This window comes from Ranitomeya imitator, chromosome 1 (genome assembly GCF_032444005.1).
Source record: "Ranitomeya imitator isolate aRanImi1 chromosome 1, aRanImi1.pri, whole genome shotgun sequence".
NCBI classification, from domain to species: Eukaryota; Metazoa; Chordata; class Amphibia; order Anura; family Dendrobatidae; genus Ranitomeya; species Ranitomeya imitator.
The window spans coordinates 834,735,643-834,752,329 of NC_091282.1; the positions used below are offsets into that span (position 1 = coordinate 834,735,643).

At 45.9% G+C, this 16,687-nt stretch overlaps 1 protein-coding gene across 1 annotated transcript in view; it reads left to right on the forward strand.

The window, feature by feature from the left end:
• Window positions 1–13,843, forward strand: part of LOC138658152 (uncharacterized) — a 38,822-nt gene extending 24,979 nt beyond the window's left edge. Inside the window, exons 2-3 of the mRNA XM_069745687.1 lie at window positions 12,090–12,246; window positions 12,794–13,843. Coding sequence (XP_069601788.1) covers window positions 12,101–12,246; window positions 12,794–13,775 — 1,128 coding nt within the window. The 5' untranslated portion in view covers window positions 12,090–12,100 and the 3' untranslated portion in view covers window positions 13,776–13,843. The remainder of the gene's footprint in view (window positions 1–12,089; window positions 12,247–12,793) is intronic.
• The last annotated feature ends 2,844 nt before the right edge of the window (window positions 13,844–16,687 follow it).

Genomic DNA, 16,687 nt, shown 5'->3' on the forward strand with positions numbered 1-16,687 from the left:
GTTCAAACCATGTGCTTTCTTTTCCAGGAAATTTTCTGCTGCTGAGCGTAATTATGATGTGGGCAACCGAGAGTTGCTGGCCATGAAGTGGGCATTCGAGGAGTGGCGTCATTGGCTTGAGGGTGCTAAGCATCGCGTGGTGGTTTTGACTGATCATAAGAACCTTACTTATCTTGAGTCTGCCAAGCGCTTGAATCCTAGACAGTCCCGTTGGTCGTTATTTTTTGCTCGTTTTGATTTTGTGATTTCATACCTTCCGGGCTCTAAAAATGTGAAGGCGGATGCTCTGTCTAGGAGTTTTGTGCCCGACTCTCCGGGGTTATCTGAGCCGGCGAGTATCCTCAAGGAAGGAGTCATTGTGTCTGCCATCTCCCCTGATTTGCGGAGAGTGTTGCAGAAATTTCAGGCTAATAAACCTGATCGTTGTCCGGCCGAGAAACTGTTCGTCCCTGATAGGTGGACTAGTAAAGTTATCTCTGAACTTCATTGTTCGGTGCTGGCCGGTCATCCAGGAATCTTTGGTACCAGGGAGTTGGTTGCTAGATCCTTCTGGTGGCCATCTCTGTCGCGGGATGTGCGTGCTTTTGTGCAGTCCTGTGGAATTTGTGCTAGGGCTAAGCCCTGCTGTTCACGTGCCAGTGGGTTGCTTTTGCCCTTGCCGGTCCCGAAGAGGCCTTGGACACATATTTCGATGGATTTCATTTCTGACCTTCCCGTTTCTCAAAAAATGTCGGTCATTTGGGTGGTCTGTGATCGCTTTTCTAAAATGGTCCATCTGGTGCCCTTGGTTAAATTGCCTTCCTCCTCTGATTTGGTGCCTTTGTTCTTCCAGCATGTGGTTCGTTTACATGGCATTCCTGAGAATATTGTTTCTGACAGAGGTTCCCAGTTTGTCTCGAGGTTCTGGCGAGCCTTTTGTGGTAGGATGGGCATTGACCTATCTTTCTCCTCGGCCTTCCATCCTCAGACTAATGGCCAGACCGAACGAACCAATCAGACCTTGGAAACATATCTGAGATGTTTTGTTTCCGCTGACCAGGATGATTGGGTGTCATTTTTGCCGTTGGCTGAGTTCGCCCTTAATAATCGGGCCAGCTCGGCTACCTTGGTCTCTCCATTTTTCTGCAATTCTGGGTTCCATCCTCGTTTCTCTTCAGGACAGGTTGAGTCTTCGGACTGTCCTGGTGTGGATTCTGTGGTGGACAGGTTGCAGCAGATCTGGACTCAGGTAGTGGACAATTTGACCTTGTCCCAGGAGAAGGCTCAGCTTTTCGCTAATCGCAGACGCCGTGTGGGACCCCGACTTCGTGTTGGGGATCTGGTTTGGTTATCTTCTCGTCATATTCCTATGAAGGTTTCCTCTCCTAAATTTAAACCTCGTTTTATTGGTCCGTATAGGATTTCTGAGATTCTCAATCCGGTGTCTTTTCGTCTGATCCTCCCAGACTCCTTTTCCATACATAATGTATTCCATAGGTCGTTGTTGAGGAGATACGTGGCACCTATGGTTCCATCTGTGGAGCCTCCTGCCCCTGTTTTGGTGGAGGGGGAATTGGAGTATATTGTGGAGAAGATTTTGGATTCTCGTGTCTCTAGACGGAAACTCCAGTATCTGGTCAAATGGAAGGGTTATGCTCAGGAAGATAATTCCTGGGTTTTTGCCTCTGATGTCCATGCCCCAGATCTTGTTCGTGCCTTTCATGTGGCTCATCCTGGTCGGCCTGGGGGTTCTGGTGAGGGTTCGGTGACCCCTCCTCAAGGGGGGGGTACTGTTGTGAATTCTGTGGCTGAATTCACTTCTGTGGTCACAAGTGGTATTGCAGTCTCTGGGTTTCCTCCCTCAGGTGTTTTGGTGAGCTCGTTGGCTGCCTTGCTATTTAGCTCCACCTGAGTCTGTCTTCCTTGCTCCTTGTCAATGTTCCAGTGTTGGATCTGAGCTACTGCATCTTTCCTTGGGCCTGCTGCTCTGCTAGATAAGTGCTTCTAGTTTGTTTTCTGTTTTTTCTGTCCAGCTTGCTATTAACTTTTGCTGGAAGCTCTGAGAAGCAAAGGGGTGCACCGCCGTGCTGTTAGTTCGGCACGGTGGGTCTTTTTGCCCCTTTGCGTGGTTTTCGTTTTAGGGTTTTTTGTAGACTGCATAGTTCTCTTTGCTATCCTCGCTCTGTCTAGAATATCGGGCCTCACTTTGCTGAATCTATTTCATTCCTACGTTTGTCTTTTCATCTTGCTAACAGTCATTATATGTGGGGGGCTGCCTATTCCTTTGGGGGATTTCTCTGAGGTAAGTCAGGCTTGTATTTCTATCTTCAGGCTAGTCAGCTCCTCAGGCAGTGCCGAGTTGCATAGGTAGTGATAGGCGCAATCCACTGCTGCTTATAGTTGTGTGAGGATAGATCAGGTACTGCAGTCTACAGAGATTCCACGTCTCAGAGCTCGTCCTATTGTTTTTGGTTATTGTCAGATCTCTGTATGTGCGCTGATTACTGCACGCTGTGTTGCCTGATTGCCAGCCATAACAGGCTGTGCCGAGTTGCATAGGGAGCGTTAGGCGCAATCCACGGCTATTTCTAGTGTGGTTGATAGGATTAGGGATTGCGGTCAGCAGAGTTCCCACGTCCCAGAGCTCGTCCTATATTTTCAGTAGCTATCTGGTCATTCCGTGTGCTCTTAACCACCAGGTCCATTATTGTCCTGACCACCAGGTCATAACAGCGGGCTGTGCGATATGCTACACGGGCTGTGCGATATGCTACGCGGGCTGGGCGATATGCTACGCGGACTGGTCAATATACTACGCGGGCTGGGCAATATACTACGCGGGCTGGGCAATATACTACGCGGGCTGGGCAATATACTACGCGGGCTGCGCAATATACTACGCGGGCTGCGCAATATACTACGCGGGCTGCGCAACATACTACGCGGGCTGGGCAATATCCTACGCGGGCTGGGCAATATAATACGCGGGCTGGGCAATATACTACGCGGGCTGTGCAATATACTACGCGGACTGGGCGATATACTACGTGGGCTGGGCGATATACTACACGGGCTGTGCAATATACTACACGGACTGGGCAATATACTACGCGGGCTGGGCAATATACTCCGTGACTGGGCAATATACTACACAGGCTGGGCAATATACTACGTGGCTGGGCAATATACTATGTGGATGGGCAATATAGTAGGTGACTGGGCAATATAGTACGTGACTGGGCAATATACTATGTGGCTGGGCAATATAGTATGTGGCTGGGCAATATAGTACGTGACTGGGCAATATACTACGTGGCTGGGCAAAATAGTACGTGACTGGGCAATATACTATGTGGATGGGCAATATAGTACGTGACTGGGCAATATACCATGTGGCTGGGCAAAATAGTACGTGACTGGGCAATATAGTACGTGACTGGGCAATATAGTATGTGACTGGACAATATACTACGTGGCTGGGCAATATACTACGTGGCTGGGCAATATACTACGTGACTGTGCAATATACTATGTGGCTGGGTAATATACTACATGGCTGGGCAATATACTACGTGGGCTGTGCAATATACTACGTGGCTGTGCAATATACTACGTGGCTGGGCAATATACTACGTGGCTGGGCATTATACTACGTGGCTGGGCAATATACTATGTGGCTGGGCAATATACTACGTGACTGGGCAATATACTGCGTGGCTGGTCAATATACTACGTGGGCTGTGCAATATACTATGTGGCTGTGCAATATACTACGTGGCTGGGCAATATACTATGTTGCTGGGCAATATACTACGTGACTGGGCAATATACTACGTGGCTGGGCAATATACTACGTGGGCTGTGCAATATACTACGTGACTGGGCAATATACTACGTGGCTGGGCAATATCAATATACTACGTGACTGGGCAATGTACTACGTGGCTGGGCAATATGCTACGTGGCTTGGCAATATACCACGTGGGCTGTGCAATATACTACGTAGCTGTGCAATATACTACGTGACTGGGCAATATACTACGTGGCTGGGCAATTTACCACGTGGGCTGTGCAATATACTACGTGGCTGGTCAATATACTACGTGGGCTGTGCAATATACTATGTGGCTGGGCAATATACTACGTGACTGGGCAATATACTACGTGGCTGGGCAATATACTACGTGGGCTGTGCAATATACTACGTGGACATGCATATTCTAGAATACCCGATGCGTTCGAATCGGGCCACCATCTAGTACCTAATAAGTGTATAAGTGCAACTTAGATTGAATTAGCAGAAAAATGTGTATTATCTTTGTATGGAGCCAAGTGAAGTGCAAAAGTGGTTACAAGCAGGGCCGGACTGGTAAATTGGCAATTCTGGCAAATGCCAGAAAGGCCGGTCTGGTCACGGGCCGCCATGTCTGCTACGTTGTTAGCAGAATCCGTGTTCTCAAGACACCCATACTGTTAAGAGTTAAGACGAAGCATAAAGTCTCTGACTCTGTTACTTACCCCAGCAGGCCACAGGTATCATTAGAAATATTGGTTTTGTAGTAAATCTTCCTTTCCTCCATCCAGGGTAATATTAGTAATATATCCCATCTGGTGCTTGGGGATGGGGACAACATGGGCCTGTGTGATTTCAAATGCCAGGCCCAGTCCGTAGTTGGTTGCAACTCAAATAAACATAACAGTTGTGTGAAAGTCTTAGCCTCCTTCCTGATTTCCTATTCTTTTGCATGCTTGTTACACTTAAAAGTTTCAGATCACCAAACAAATGTAAATATTAGATAAAGATAACCCAAATGAACACAAAATGCAATTTTAAAATGAAGGTCTTTATTATTAAGGGCAAAAGAAATCCAAACCTACAGGGCCCCTGTGAAAAAGTGATTGCCCCTCTTATCCCCTTAACGACCGCCGATACCCCTTTCAACGGCAGCCGATACCCCTTTCAACGGCAGCCATTAGCCCCTTAATCCCATATGACGTACTATCCCGTCAAGGTGCCCTGGGACTTAATTCCCAGTGACGGGATAGTACGTCATATGCGATCGGCCGCGCTCACGTGGGTAGCGCGGCCGATCGCGGCTGGGTGTCAGCTGCCTATCGCAGCTGACATCCGGCACTATGTTCCAGGAGCAGTCACGGACCACTCCCGGCACATTAACCTCCGGCACACCGCGATCAAACATGCTTCCCTGCGATGTGATCGCGTTGCTGCGAGGGTCTCCTACCTTCCTCCCTGCAGCAAGGCCCGGACTCAGTGCAGGCGCTTGTTAAGCCTGCAGCCCTGTAAGTCAGATCGCTGATCTGACAGAGTGCTGTGCAAACTGTCAGATCAGCGATCTGTGATGTCCCCCCCGGGACAAAGTAAAAAAAAAAAGTTCCACATGTGTAAAAAAAAATAGAAAAAAAAAATCCTAAATAAAGAAAAAAAAAATTATTCCCATAAATACATTTCTTTATCTAAATAATAAAAAAAAAACAATAATAATAATAATAATAATAATCTTTATTTTTATATAGCGCTAACATATTCCGCAGCGCTTTACAGTTTTGCACACATTATCACCACTGTCCCCGATGGGGCTCACAATCTAGAATCCCTATCAGTATGTCTTTGATAAAAGTACAAATATTTAGTATCGCCGCGTCCGTAACGATCCCACCTATAAAACTGTCCCACTAGTTAACCCCTTCAGTAAACACCGTAAGAAAAAAAAAAAGAGGCATAAAACGCTTTATTATCATACCGCCAAACAAAAAGTGGAATAACACGCGATCAAAAAGACGGATATAAATAACCATGGTACCGCTGAAAACGTCATCTTGTCCCGCAAAAAACGAGCCGCCATACAGCATCATCAGCAAAAAAATAAAAAAGTTATAGTCCTGAGAATAAGGCCGGCTTCACACTAGCGAGTTTTACGGACGTAAGAGAGGTGCAGAAAATACGGATTGCATATGGTACAATGCTTCTCTATGCCCCTGCTCCTATCAGCCGTATTTTACTGATCCGTATTATACGGGCTTCTACGGCCGTAGAAACTCGCAGCATGCTGCGTTTGTCACCGTATTGCGCAAAAAAATCGCCAATGAAAGTCTATGGGGGCGAGAAAAATATGGATTACACACGGACCAACAATGTGACTTGCGTGAAATATGCCAGACATCTCCAGACATCGCCAGGTGCAAGGAATTGAGCCAAGCCCTCAATCATGAATCTCAGACATGCTAATTAGCTCAAAAAGCCACACAGACATCCCGGAAGTCTGGTGCTGTGCTGTGCTTTCACTTTACGGCCGGCAGTCAGTGAGTGCGGGAAGCAGACGGCAAGGGACAGACACCGGAATGTAAGTATGTAGTGTTTGTTTTTTTTTACGCTAGTAACCAGGGTAAACATAGGGTTACTAAGCGCGGCCCTGCGCTTAGTAACCCGATGTTTACCCTGGTTACCCGGGGACCTCGGCATCGTTGGTCGCTGGAGAGCTGTCTGTGTGACAGCTCTCCAGCGACCACACAACGACTTGCCAACGATCACGGCCAGGTCGTATCGCTGGTCGTGATCGTTGGTAAATCGTATAGTGTAACGGTACCCTTATATGCAAAAGTGTTTATGTACATAGGTAATCTTGATCTTGCCCTGCTAAATATTTTCTTGGCCTCATACCCCGTCCAGAGGGGTGTTGACCCTTGTCTTATTTTCACATAATTTAGCACATTAGGCTCATTATTGCACAAGGCATTTTCCTTTCCTATCCCAAATCTTACCTAATGTATGTTTGCAAGAACAGGGTTCTCTCCCCTCTCTACCAGTCTGTTACTGTAAAGTTATTAACCCCTTCCCGACCTTTGACGCCACGTAGGCGTCATGAAAGTCGGTGCCATTCCGACCCATGACGCCTATGCGGCGTCATGGAAAGATCGCGTCCCTGCAGATCGGGTGAAAGGGTTAACTCCCATTTCACCCGATCTGCAGGGACAGGGGGAGTGGTAGTTTAGCCCAGGGGGGGTGGCTTCACCCCCTCGTGGCTACGATCGCTCTGATTGGCTGTTGAAAGTGAAACTGCCAATCAGAGCGATTTGTAATATTTCACCCATTATAACGGGTGAAATATTACAATCCAGCCATGGCCGATGCTGAAATACCATCGGCCATGGCTGGAAATACTAGTGTGCCCCCACCCCACCCCTCCGATCGCCCCCCCAGCCCTCCGATCTGGCCGGTACACTGCTCCGGCTCCCCTCCGTCCAGTGCTCCGCTCCCCCCCGTGCTCTTGTCCGCTCCCCCCGTGCTCCAATCACCCCCCCGTGCTCCAATCACCCCCCCTGCACTCCGATCCACCCCCCCCGGTGCTCCGTTCCACCCCCCCGTGCTCCATTCCAGCCCCCCCGTGCTCCGTTCCACGCCCCCCGTGCTCCGTTCCACCCCTCCCGCACTCCGATTCCCCCCCCGTGCTCCGATCCCCCCCCCCCGTGGTCCTCCCCCCACCCCATCATACTTACCGATCCAGCCGGGGTCCCGTCCGTCTTCTCCCTGGGCGCCGCCATCTTCCAAAATGGCGGGCGCATGCGCAGTGCGCCCGCCGAATCTGCCGGCCGGCAGATTCGTTCCAAAGTGCATTTTGATCACTGAGATATAATCTATCTCAGTGATCAAAATAAAAAAAATAAAGAAATTTTTTTTTTTCCACTAATGTTAGAATAGGGTTAGGGTTAGGGTTAGGGGTAGGGTTAGGGGTAGGGTTAGGGCTAGGGTTAGGGTTAGGGTTAGGGCTAGGGGTAGGGGTAGGGGTAGGGTTAGGGCTAGGGTTAGGGTTAGGGCTAGGGGTAGGGTTAGGGTTAGGGGTAGGGTTAGGGCTAGGGTTAGGGTTTCGGTATGTGCACACGTATTCTGGTCCTCTGCGGATTTTTCCGCTGCGGATTTGATAAATCCGCAGTGCTAAACCGCTGCGGATTTATGGCGGATTTACCGCGGTTTTTCTGCGCATTTCACTGCGGTTTTACAACTGCGATTTTCTATTTGAGCAGTTGTAAAACCGCTGCGGAATCCGCACAAAGAAGTGACATGCTGCGGAATGCAAACCGCTGCGTTTCCGTGCAGTTTTTCCGCAGCATGGGCACAGCGATTTTTGTTTCCCGTAGGTTTACATTGAACTGTAAACTCATGGGAAACTGCTGCGGATCCGCAGCGTTTTCCGCAGCGTGTGCACATACCTTTAGAATTAGGCTATGTGCACACGGTGCGGATTTGGCTGCGGATTCGCAGCAGTGTTCCATCAGGTTTACAGTACCATGTAAACATATGGAAACCAAATCCGCTGTGCCCATGGTGCAGAAAATACCACGCGGAAACGCTGCGTTGTATTTTCCGCAGCATGTCAATTCTTTGTGCGGATTCCGCAGCGTTTTACACCTGTTCCTCAATAGGAATCCGCAGGTGAAATCCGCACAAAAAACACTGGAAATCCGCGGAAAATCCGCAGGTAAAACACAGTGCCTTTTACCCGCGGATTTTTCAAAAATGGTGCGAAAATATCTCACACGAATCCGCAACGTGGGCACATAGCCTTAGGGTTAGGGTTGGAATTAGGGTTGTGGTTATGGTTAGGGGTGTGTTGGGGTTAGGGTTGTGGTTAGGGGTGTGTTGCGGTTAGGGTTGTGTTTAGGGTTATGGCTACAGTTGGGATTAGGGTTAGGGGTGTGTTGGGGTTAGTGTTGGAGGTAGAATTGAGGGGTTACCACTGTTTAGGCACATCAGGGGTCTCCAAACGCAACATGGCGCCACCATTGATTCCAGCCAATCTCGTATTCAAAAAGTCAAATGGTGCTCCCTCACTTCCGAGCCCTGACGTGTGCCCAAACAGTGGTTTACCCCCACATATGGGGTACCAGCATACTCAGGACAAACTGCGCAACAATTACTGGGGTCCAATTTCTCCTGTTACCCTTGTGAATCAAAAAAAATGCTTGCTAAAACATAATTTTTGAGGAAAGAAAAATGATTTTTTTATTTTCACGGCTCTGCGTTGTAAACGTCTGTGAAGCACTTGGGGGTTCAAAGTGCTCACCACATATCTAGATAAGTTCCTTGGGGGGTCTAATTTCTAAAATGGGGTCACTTGTGGGGGTTTCTACTGTTTAGGCACATCAGGGGCTCTGCAAACGCAACGTGACGCCCGCAGAGCATTCCATCAAAGTCTGCATTTCAAAACGTCACAAAGCCCCGGCATGTGCCCAAACAGTGGTTTACCCCCACATATGGGGTATCAGCGTACTCAGGAGAAACTGGACAACAACTTTTGGGGTCCAGTTTCTTCTGTAACCCTTGGGAAAATAAAAAATTCTGGGCTAAATAATTATTTTTGAGGAAAGAAAACGTATTTATTATTTTCACGGCTCTGCATTATAAACTTCTATGAAGCACTTGGGGGTTCAAAGTGCTCACCACACATCTAGATAAGTTCCTTTGGGGGTCTAGTTTCCAAAATGGGGTCACTTGTGGGGGGTTTCTACTGTTAAGCCACATCAGGGGCTCTGCAAACGCAACGTGACGCCCACAGAGCATTCCATCAAAGTCTGCATTTCAAAACGTCACTACTTCACTTCCGAGCCCCGGCATGTGCCCAAACAGTGATTTACCCCCACATATGGGGTATCAGCGTACTCAGGAGAAACTGGACAACAACTTTTGGGGTCAAATTTCTCCTGTTACCCTTGGGAAAATAAAAAATTGCAGGCTAAAAGATCATTTTTGAGAAAATAATTTATTTTTTTTTCATGGCTCTGCGTTATAAACTTCTGTGAAGCACTTGGGGGTTCAAAGTCCTCACCACACATCTAGATTAGTTCCTTTGGGGGTCTAGTTTCCAAAATGGTGTCATTTCTGGGGGATCTCCAATGTTTAGGCACACAGGGGCTCTCCAAACGTGACATGGTGTCCGCTAATGATTGGAGCTAATTTTCCATTTAAAAAGCCAAATGGCGTGCCATCCCTTCCGAGCCCTGCCGTGCGCCCAAACAGTGGTTTACCCCCACATATTGGGTATCTGCGTACTCAGGACAAACAGAACAACAATATTTGGGGTCCAATTTCTCCTATTATCCTTGGCAAAATAGGAAATTCCAGGCTAAAAAATCACTTTTGAGGAAAGAAAAATTATTTTTTATTTTCATGGCTCTGCGTTATAAACTTCTGTGAAGCACCTGGGGGTTTAAAGTGCTCAATATGCATCTAGATAAGTTCCTTGGGGGGTCTAGTTTCCAAAATGGGGTCACTTGTGGGGGAGCTCCAATGTTTAGGCACACAGGGGCTCTCCAAACGCGACATGGTGTCCGCTAACAATTGGAGCTAATTTTCCATTCAAAAAGTCAAATGGCGCGCCTTCCCTTCCGAGCCCTGCCGAGTGCCCAAACAGTGGTTTACCCCCACATATGAGGTATCGACGTACTCGGGAGAAATTGCCCAACAAATTTTATGATCCATTTTACCCTACTGCCCATGTGAAAATGAAAAAATTGAGGCGAAAAGAATTTTTTTGTGAAAAAAAAGTACTTTTTCATTTTTACAGATCAATTTGTGAAGCACCTGAGGGTTTAAAGTGCTCACTAGGCATCTAAATAAGTTCCTTGGGGGGTCTAGTTTCCAAAATCGGGTCACTTGTGGGGGAGCGCCAATGTTTAGGCACACAGGAGCTCTCCAAACGCGACATGGTGTCCGCTAACGATGGAAATAATTTTTCATTCAAAAAGTCAAATGGCGCTCCTTCCCTTCCGAGCCTTACCATGTGCCCAAACAGTGGTTTACCCCCACATGTGAGGTATTGGTGTACTCAGGAGAAATTGCCCAACACATTTTAGGATCCATTTTATCCTGTTGCCCATGTGAAAATGAAAAAATTGAGGCTAAAAGAATTCTTTTGTGAAAAAAAAGTACTTTTTCATTTTTACGGATTAATTTGTGAAGCACCTGGGGGTTCAAAGTGCTCACTATGCATCTAGATAAGTTCCTTGGGGCGTCTAGTTTCCAAAATGGGGTCACTTGTGGGGGAGCTCCAATTTTTAGGCACACGGGGGCTCTCCAAACGTGACATGGTGTCCGCTAAAGAGTGGAGCCAATTTTTGATTCAAAAAGTCAAATGGCGCTCCTTCCCTTCCAAGCCCTGCCGTGCGCCCAAACAGTGGTTTACCCCCACATATGAGGTATCAGCGTACTCAGGACAAATTGGACAACAACTTTCGTGGTTCAGTTTCTCCTTTTACCATTGGGAAAATAAAAAAATTGTTGCTAAAAGATAATTTTTGTGACTAAAAAGTTAAATGTTCATTTTTTCCTTCCATGTTGCTTCTGCTGCTGTGAAGCACCTGAAGGGTTAATAAACTTCTTGAATGTGGTTTTGAGTATCTTGAGGGGTGCAGTTTTTAGAATGGTGTCACTTTTGGGTATTTTCAGCCATATAGACCCCTCAAACTGACTTCAAATGTGAGGTGGTCCCTAAAAAAAATGGTTTTGTAAATTTCGTTGTAAAAATGACAAATCGCTGGTCAAATTTTAACCCTTATAACTTCCTAACAAAAAAAAATTTTGTTTCCAAAATTGTGCTGATGTAAAGTAAACATGTGGGAAATGTTATTTATTAACTATTTTGTGTCACATATCTCTCTGGTTTAACAGAATAAAAATTCAAAATGTGAAAATTGCGAAATTTTCAAAATTTTCGCCAAATTTCCGTTTTTATCACAAATAAACGCAGAATTTATTGACCTAAATTTACCACTAACATGAAGCCCAATATGTCACGAAAAAACAATCTCAGAACCGCTAGGATCCGTTGAAGCGTTCCTGAGTTATTACCTCATAAAGGGACACTGGTCAGAATTGCAAAAAACGGCAAGGTCTTTAAGGTCAAAATAGGCTGGGTCATGAAGGGGTTAACTGTGGCCGATATATAGACCTCTGCATGTAACCCCTTTATCATCTGCAGCACCATGTAAATAATGGTGCTAGAAACAAATTTGAAAAGAAAAAAAAAATCACTGACAACTGGAATAAGCTATGTTCAGAATGATATTGAACAATATTTCTGACCATGTAATTGCAGTGGATGATGTTATGACACGATGGCGCAGCATCCGGGACCAATACCGGTGGGAAAGACAGCAGCGGGCAAGAAGTGGGTCAGCAGCCCCACTGAAGAAGCGCAAATATATCTACTATGATCATCTTTCCTTTTTGGATGTCAGTATGGATCTTAGGCAGTAAGTAAAAACCTCTCAACACATTTTTAATGAAACTAAATCTTAGTCAGTTTTGTGGTTTAGGGTTATAACATTGCGAATTACATGTAAGGATGTGTCAATATAGTGCAAACAATAATGTAAACAAGAATAAATTCCAAAAGGGTCCTGGAAGAGAGAGGACCCTGCCTGCAAAGCATCCCAAGCTACAACAAGGGATGGGTGAGAATGTAGTATGCGAGTTTAGAGATGTTCATGCAGTGTTTTGTTGGATGGGTTGTTCCTGCAGGTTATCTGATTGTTTGAAGAGGTGGGTCTCCATGGTTTTTGTCTAGCTTGAAATGGTATGCCACATTATGATGTGTTGTGATAGTGTTTGGTACATTTGTGGGTATCTACAAGACAAATCTTGTATATTCTTGTGTGAATATGAGATAAGAGGGGAGTAGAGAAGGAGATGTTGTGCTGATCTGAGGTTGTGTGTGTTTTTTTGGGGGGGAATATTGCTCACAGATGTGTAATTAAACAATGGCCACAAAAAAATTACCTTTTATTGTTTTATTAACAGAACACAGTCTAACCTCACAGAGAGGGAAACCGGGTCGGAATCTGAGGCTCTCATAGATCCTGTAAGTGTGGATGAAGAGGTGGCAGGCCCATCTTTGGATTATTCAGCATCCATCCTTGAGGACCCATCAGCATCATCATCACTGCAGGCAGCAGCAAGTGAGGAAGATGCAGCACCACCACCCTCAGCAGCACATGATGCCGAAAGACTTGATGAACATGGCCAGAGCAGCAGCCCTACAGGCCCACTGGTCTCATCCCCACAGGCAGCTGGGCCTTTACGGAGATTCCGCCGAAGGAGAGAGCTGGAAGCCAGAAGAACTGATGTTGATACTGGGGTCCTCAATTATTTGGCCAGGGCAGCCACGGATGATGGAGAGGAGGCCTTTTCCCGTAGCCTTGCCCGTTACCTTAGACCCCTTCCCCGTGAGGTGAGGCTGTGTGTGAGAGGGTGTATGCAAATCCTGATTGATTTAAGCACCCCTCCAAATAACCCCTATAAGGTGTTTGAATATCTTGAGCGAAGGCAGCTTGGCCAAACCAACCTCTTGCGCCTTCAATTCCCTGAACAGGAGCAGAATCAATCAGGATTTGCAGCACCTACTCCACGTATGCCTCCACCTCAACTCCTCCCACCCCAAAATCTACAAAGGCCATCAGACTACCAAATGGCAGGCTACAACCCCCAATCCCAATATGGCCACTTTTCCAGACCCAGTGATGTTGGCTGGTCCCAACCTGGGTTTGGACAACATGGCCATTTTGGGTTGGGGTATGATGCAAGCCAATATGTACGACAGCATGATGCACAGAGACAATTGGCTTATGGTCACCACACAACTGGCCAATATGGACAAGGCCAGTATTCTGGCCCACAAGCCACTGCATCCTCACAGGATGAAGTCCCATCGGCACAACAAAGGCCCCCTGACCAGGACCCAGAGCTGTCAACATCTCCCCCACCAACTTACAGGGATTTGTAATGTTTTTTTTTTTTTGGCTGCATTATGTTTTGTTTTGTGAGCTGCCTACCATGTTCGTTTTGTGTTTGGCCACCATTTCCACTTTGTCGTGGTTCCTTGTTTGAAAGACCTAAAAAAAAAGGTTTACAAAAACCATATGCCAAAAATATGGTTTAAAGATACCAAAAAAAGGCTTGGTATGTTAGTAAAAAGTTATCACAAAAGCCAATTGATGTTTGTGGATTAATCATTTTTGCATCACACACATATTCAGAAAACATAAACATATGGTCATTAAGGAAACAAAACACACACACAGTACTGTTTCAGTGGATGAAAATAGTATATTTCTCAAAGATATCTTTAAAATAATGAAATCACAACTGAGAAACAGCATAATCTTGCCAGGGAGTAGAACCCTGAGGAGAAACAAAAAAATTGGTCAATACATCCCTAACTTTTAGGCCAGAAAGGGGACGGCGCGGAGGAGGGCCATGTGGTGTTGGCCTAATTACACTACGCAACATGTGTAAATCATTACCATCTGAGAAGCAATCATGTATGCAGGTATAGTTGTGCAAAATTACTGATGCTTTGATTACTTCATTTACTGTAGCCTCACTGAGCTGTATGGCAGTCTGTAGGACACGCCATTTGGTCACCAGAATACCAAAGGCGCACTCCACCAGTCTGCGCGCCCTAGAAAGGCACAAATTAAAGATCCTCCGACGGTGGTCCAGGTTGCGCCGGCGATAAGGCCTCATGACGTGTCTGGTGAGTTGGAACGCCTCATCTCCAAAAAAAAAAGGCAGTGCTTCTGCAGTGGAGCCTGGGAGTTGTTGTGGTGGTGGGAGGTCTAACTGGTTGTCACATAGCCGCCGACCCATTATAGATGAATTGAAGACCCTAGAGTCTCCAGTTCGCCCATAGGCCCCAATGTCTACAATTATAAACCTGTAGTTACTGTCAACTACAGCTAACAGAACTGCAGAGAAAAACTGCTTATAGTTGTAGAATTGGGAGCCAGAGTTCGGCGGCTTACGTACCCACCGCTCCAAAGCAGTTTGGGAAGTCACAATTGACCTGGAACCCACGGGCTATATTGAGCCAATCAGCCTGTTTTGGCTCAGGCATCACAAGGTCCTTGAGTCTATCCCATATTTGGCGACACGTTAACCGCACAATGCCAGAAATTGTGGACCGGCCAATCAAAAATTCCAGGTGGAGTCCCGCAAAGGACAATCCAGTGGACAGGAATCTGAAAGTGAAAAAAAAAAAAAAAAAGGTATGTTTCAAAAGTGAACACAAAACATGAATAAGCACAATCATATTTGCATTTGTCTGATACTAGATTAACGCTGGCAAGGGAAAAATGTCCTTAAGGGGCTGAACTATAACAGTTACGTCACTTTGTCACATCTGCTTGGGACATAATGTACACATATTCCGGCAAAAAGCAGATTAAACAAAAAAAAAAAAAAAAAAGATCATCAACATACAGTATTTGAGGATGTAGAATACATACCGTAACGTGAGGAGAAGACGCTCCTCAGCGGAGATGGCTTTGCGCATCCTTGTGTCCTGAAATGTGATTCCTGGGCGTAATATCTCCAACAATCTGTCAAATGTTTGGATTGTCATGCGACAGTAGAGATAAAACTTTTCTGGATGTTCCCGCAGAGCTGTATAGAGCCTATGAAAATGGCCTTTAGTGAGGTGTTTAGTCAAAAGAGGATGCACCCACATTCTTCTGCTCCTCCTTCGCGGATCCACAGTCACAGGGTATGGGTGCCCAAACCGACGAGACAATAGCCAGTTAAACAAAACCCGCTGCGTTGGGGTGAACTGCAGGTGGTCAGACATAGTACAAATGTTACCACAACACTACAACAGATGTCAAACCAAAAAATGACCATATGGGAGTGAGCCACCTGTTGTAGAGGCCTTAAATAGGGTTGATGAGGGTAATTTAAATCAATTTCAGCTTCCAAAACCGTTAAATGTCCATTTTGTCAGGTTGCGTGAAAAATACGCATTACGGTGGGCATACGGATTACATACGCAACATTACATGCGCAAAATACGCGACCACACCTTGCATACGGAGTACTTATGGATCACCGTATTTCTAATTTTGAGGCGTATTACGGCCGTAAAATACGGACCGTATTTTTCAACGCTGAGTGTGAGGCCGGCCTAAAGCGATGCCAAAATAATTATTTTTTCTATAAAAGTTTTTATCGTATAAAAGCGCCAAAACATAAACAAATGATATAAATGAGGTATCGCTGTAATCGTACTGACCCGAAGAATAAAACTACTTTATCAATTTTACCAAACGCGGAACGGTATAAACGCCTCCCCCCAAAGAAATTCATGAATAGCTGGTTTTTGGTCATTCTGCCTCACAAAAATCGGAATAAAAAGCGATCAAAAACTGTCACGCATCACAAAATGTTACCAATAAAATCGTCAACTCGTCCCACAAAAAACAAGACCTCACATGACTCTGTGGAACAAAATATGGAAAAATTATAGGTCTCAAAATGTGGAGACGCAAAAACTTTTTTGCTATAAAAAGCGTCTTTTAGTGTGTGACAGCTGCCAATTATAAAAATCTGCTATAAAAAAACGCTATAAAAGTAAATCAAACCCCCCTTCATCAACTCCTTAGTTAGGGAAAAATAATAAAATTAAAAAAATGTATTTATTTCCATTTTCCCGTTAGGGCTAGGGTTAGGGCTAGGGTTTGGGCTAGGGATAGGGTTTGGGCTAGGGTTAGGGTTGGAGCTAAAGTCAGGGTTAGGGTTGGGGCTAAAGTTAGGGTTAGGGTTGGGGCTAAAGTTAGGGTTAGGGTTGGGGCTAAAGTTAGGGTTAGGGTTGGAGCTAAAGTTAGGGTTTGGATTACATTTACGGTTGGGATTAGGGTTTGC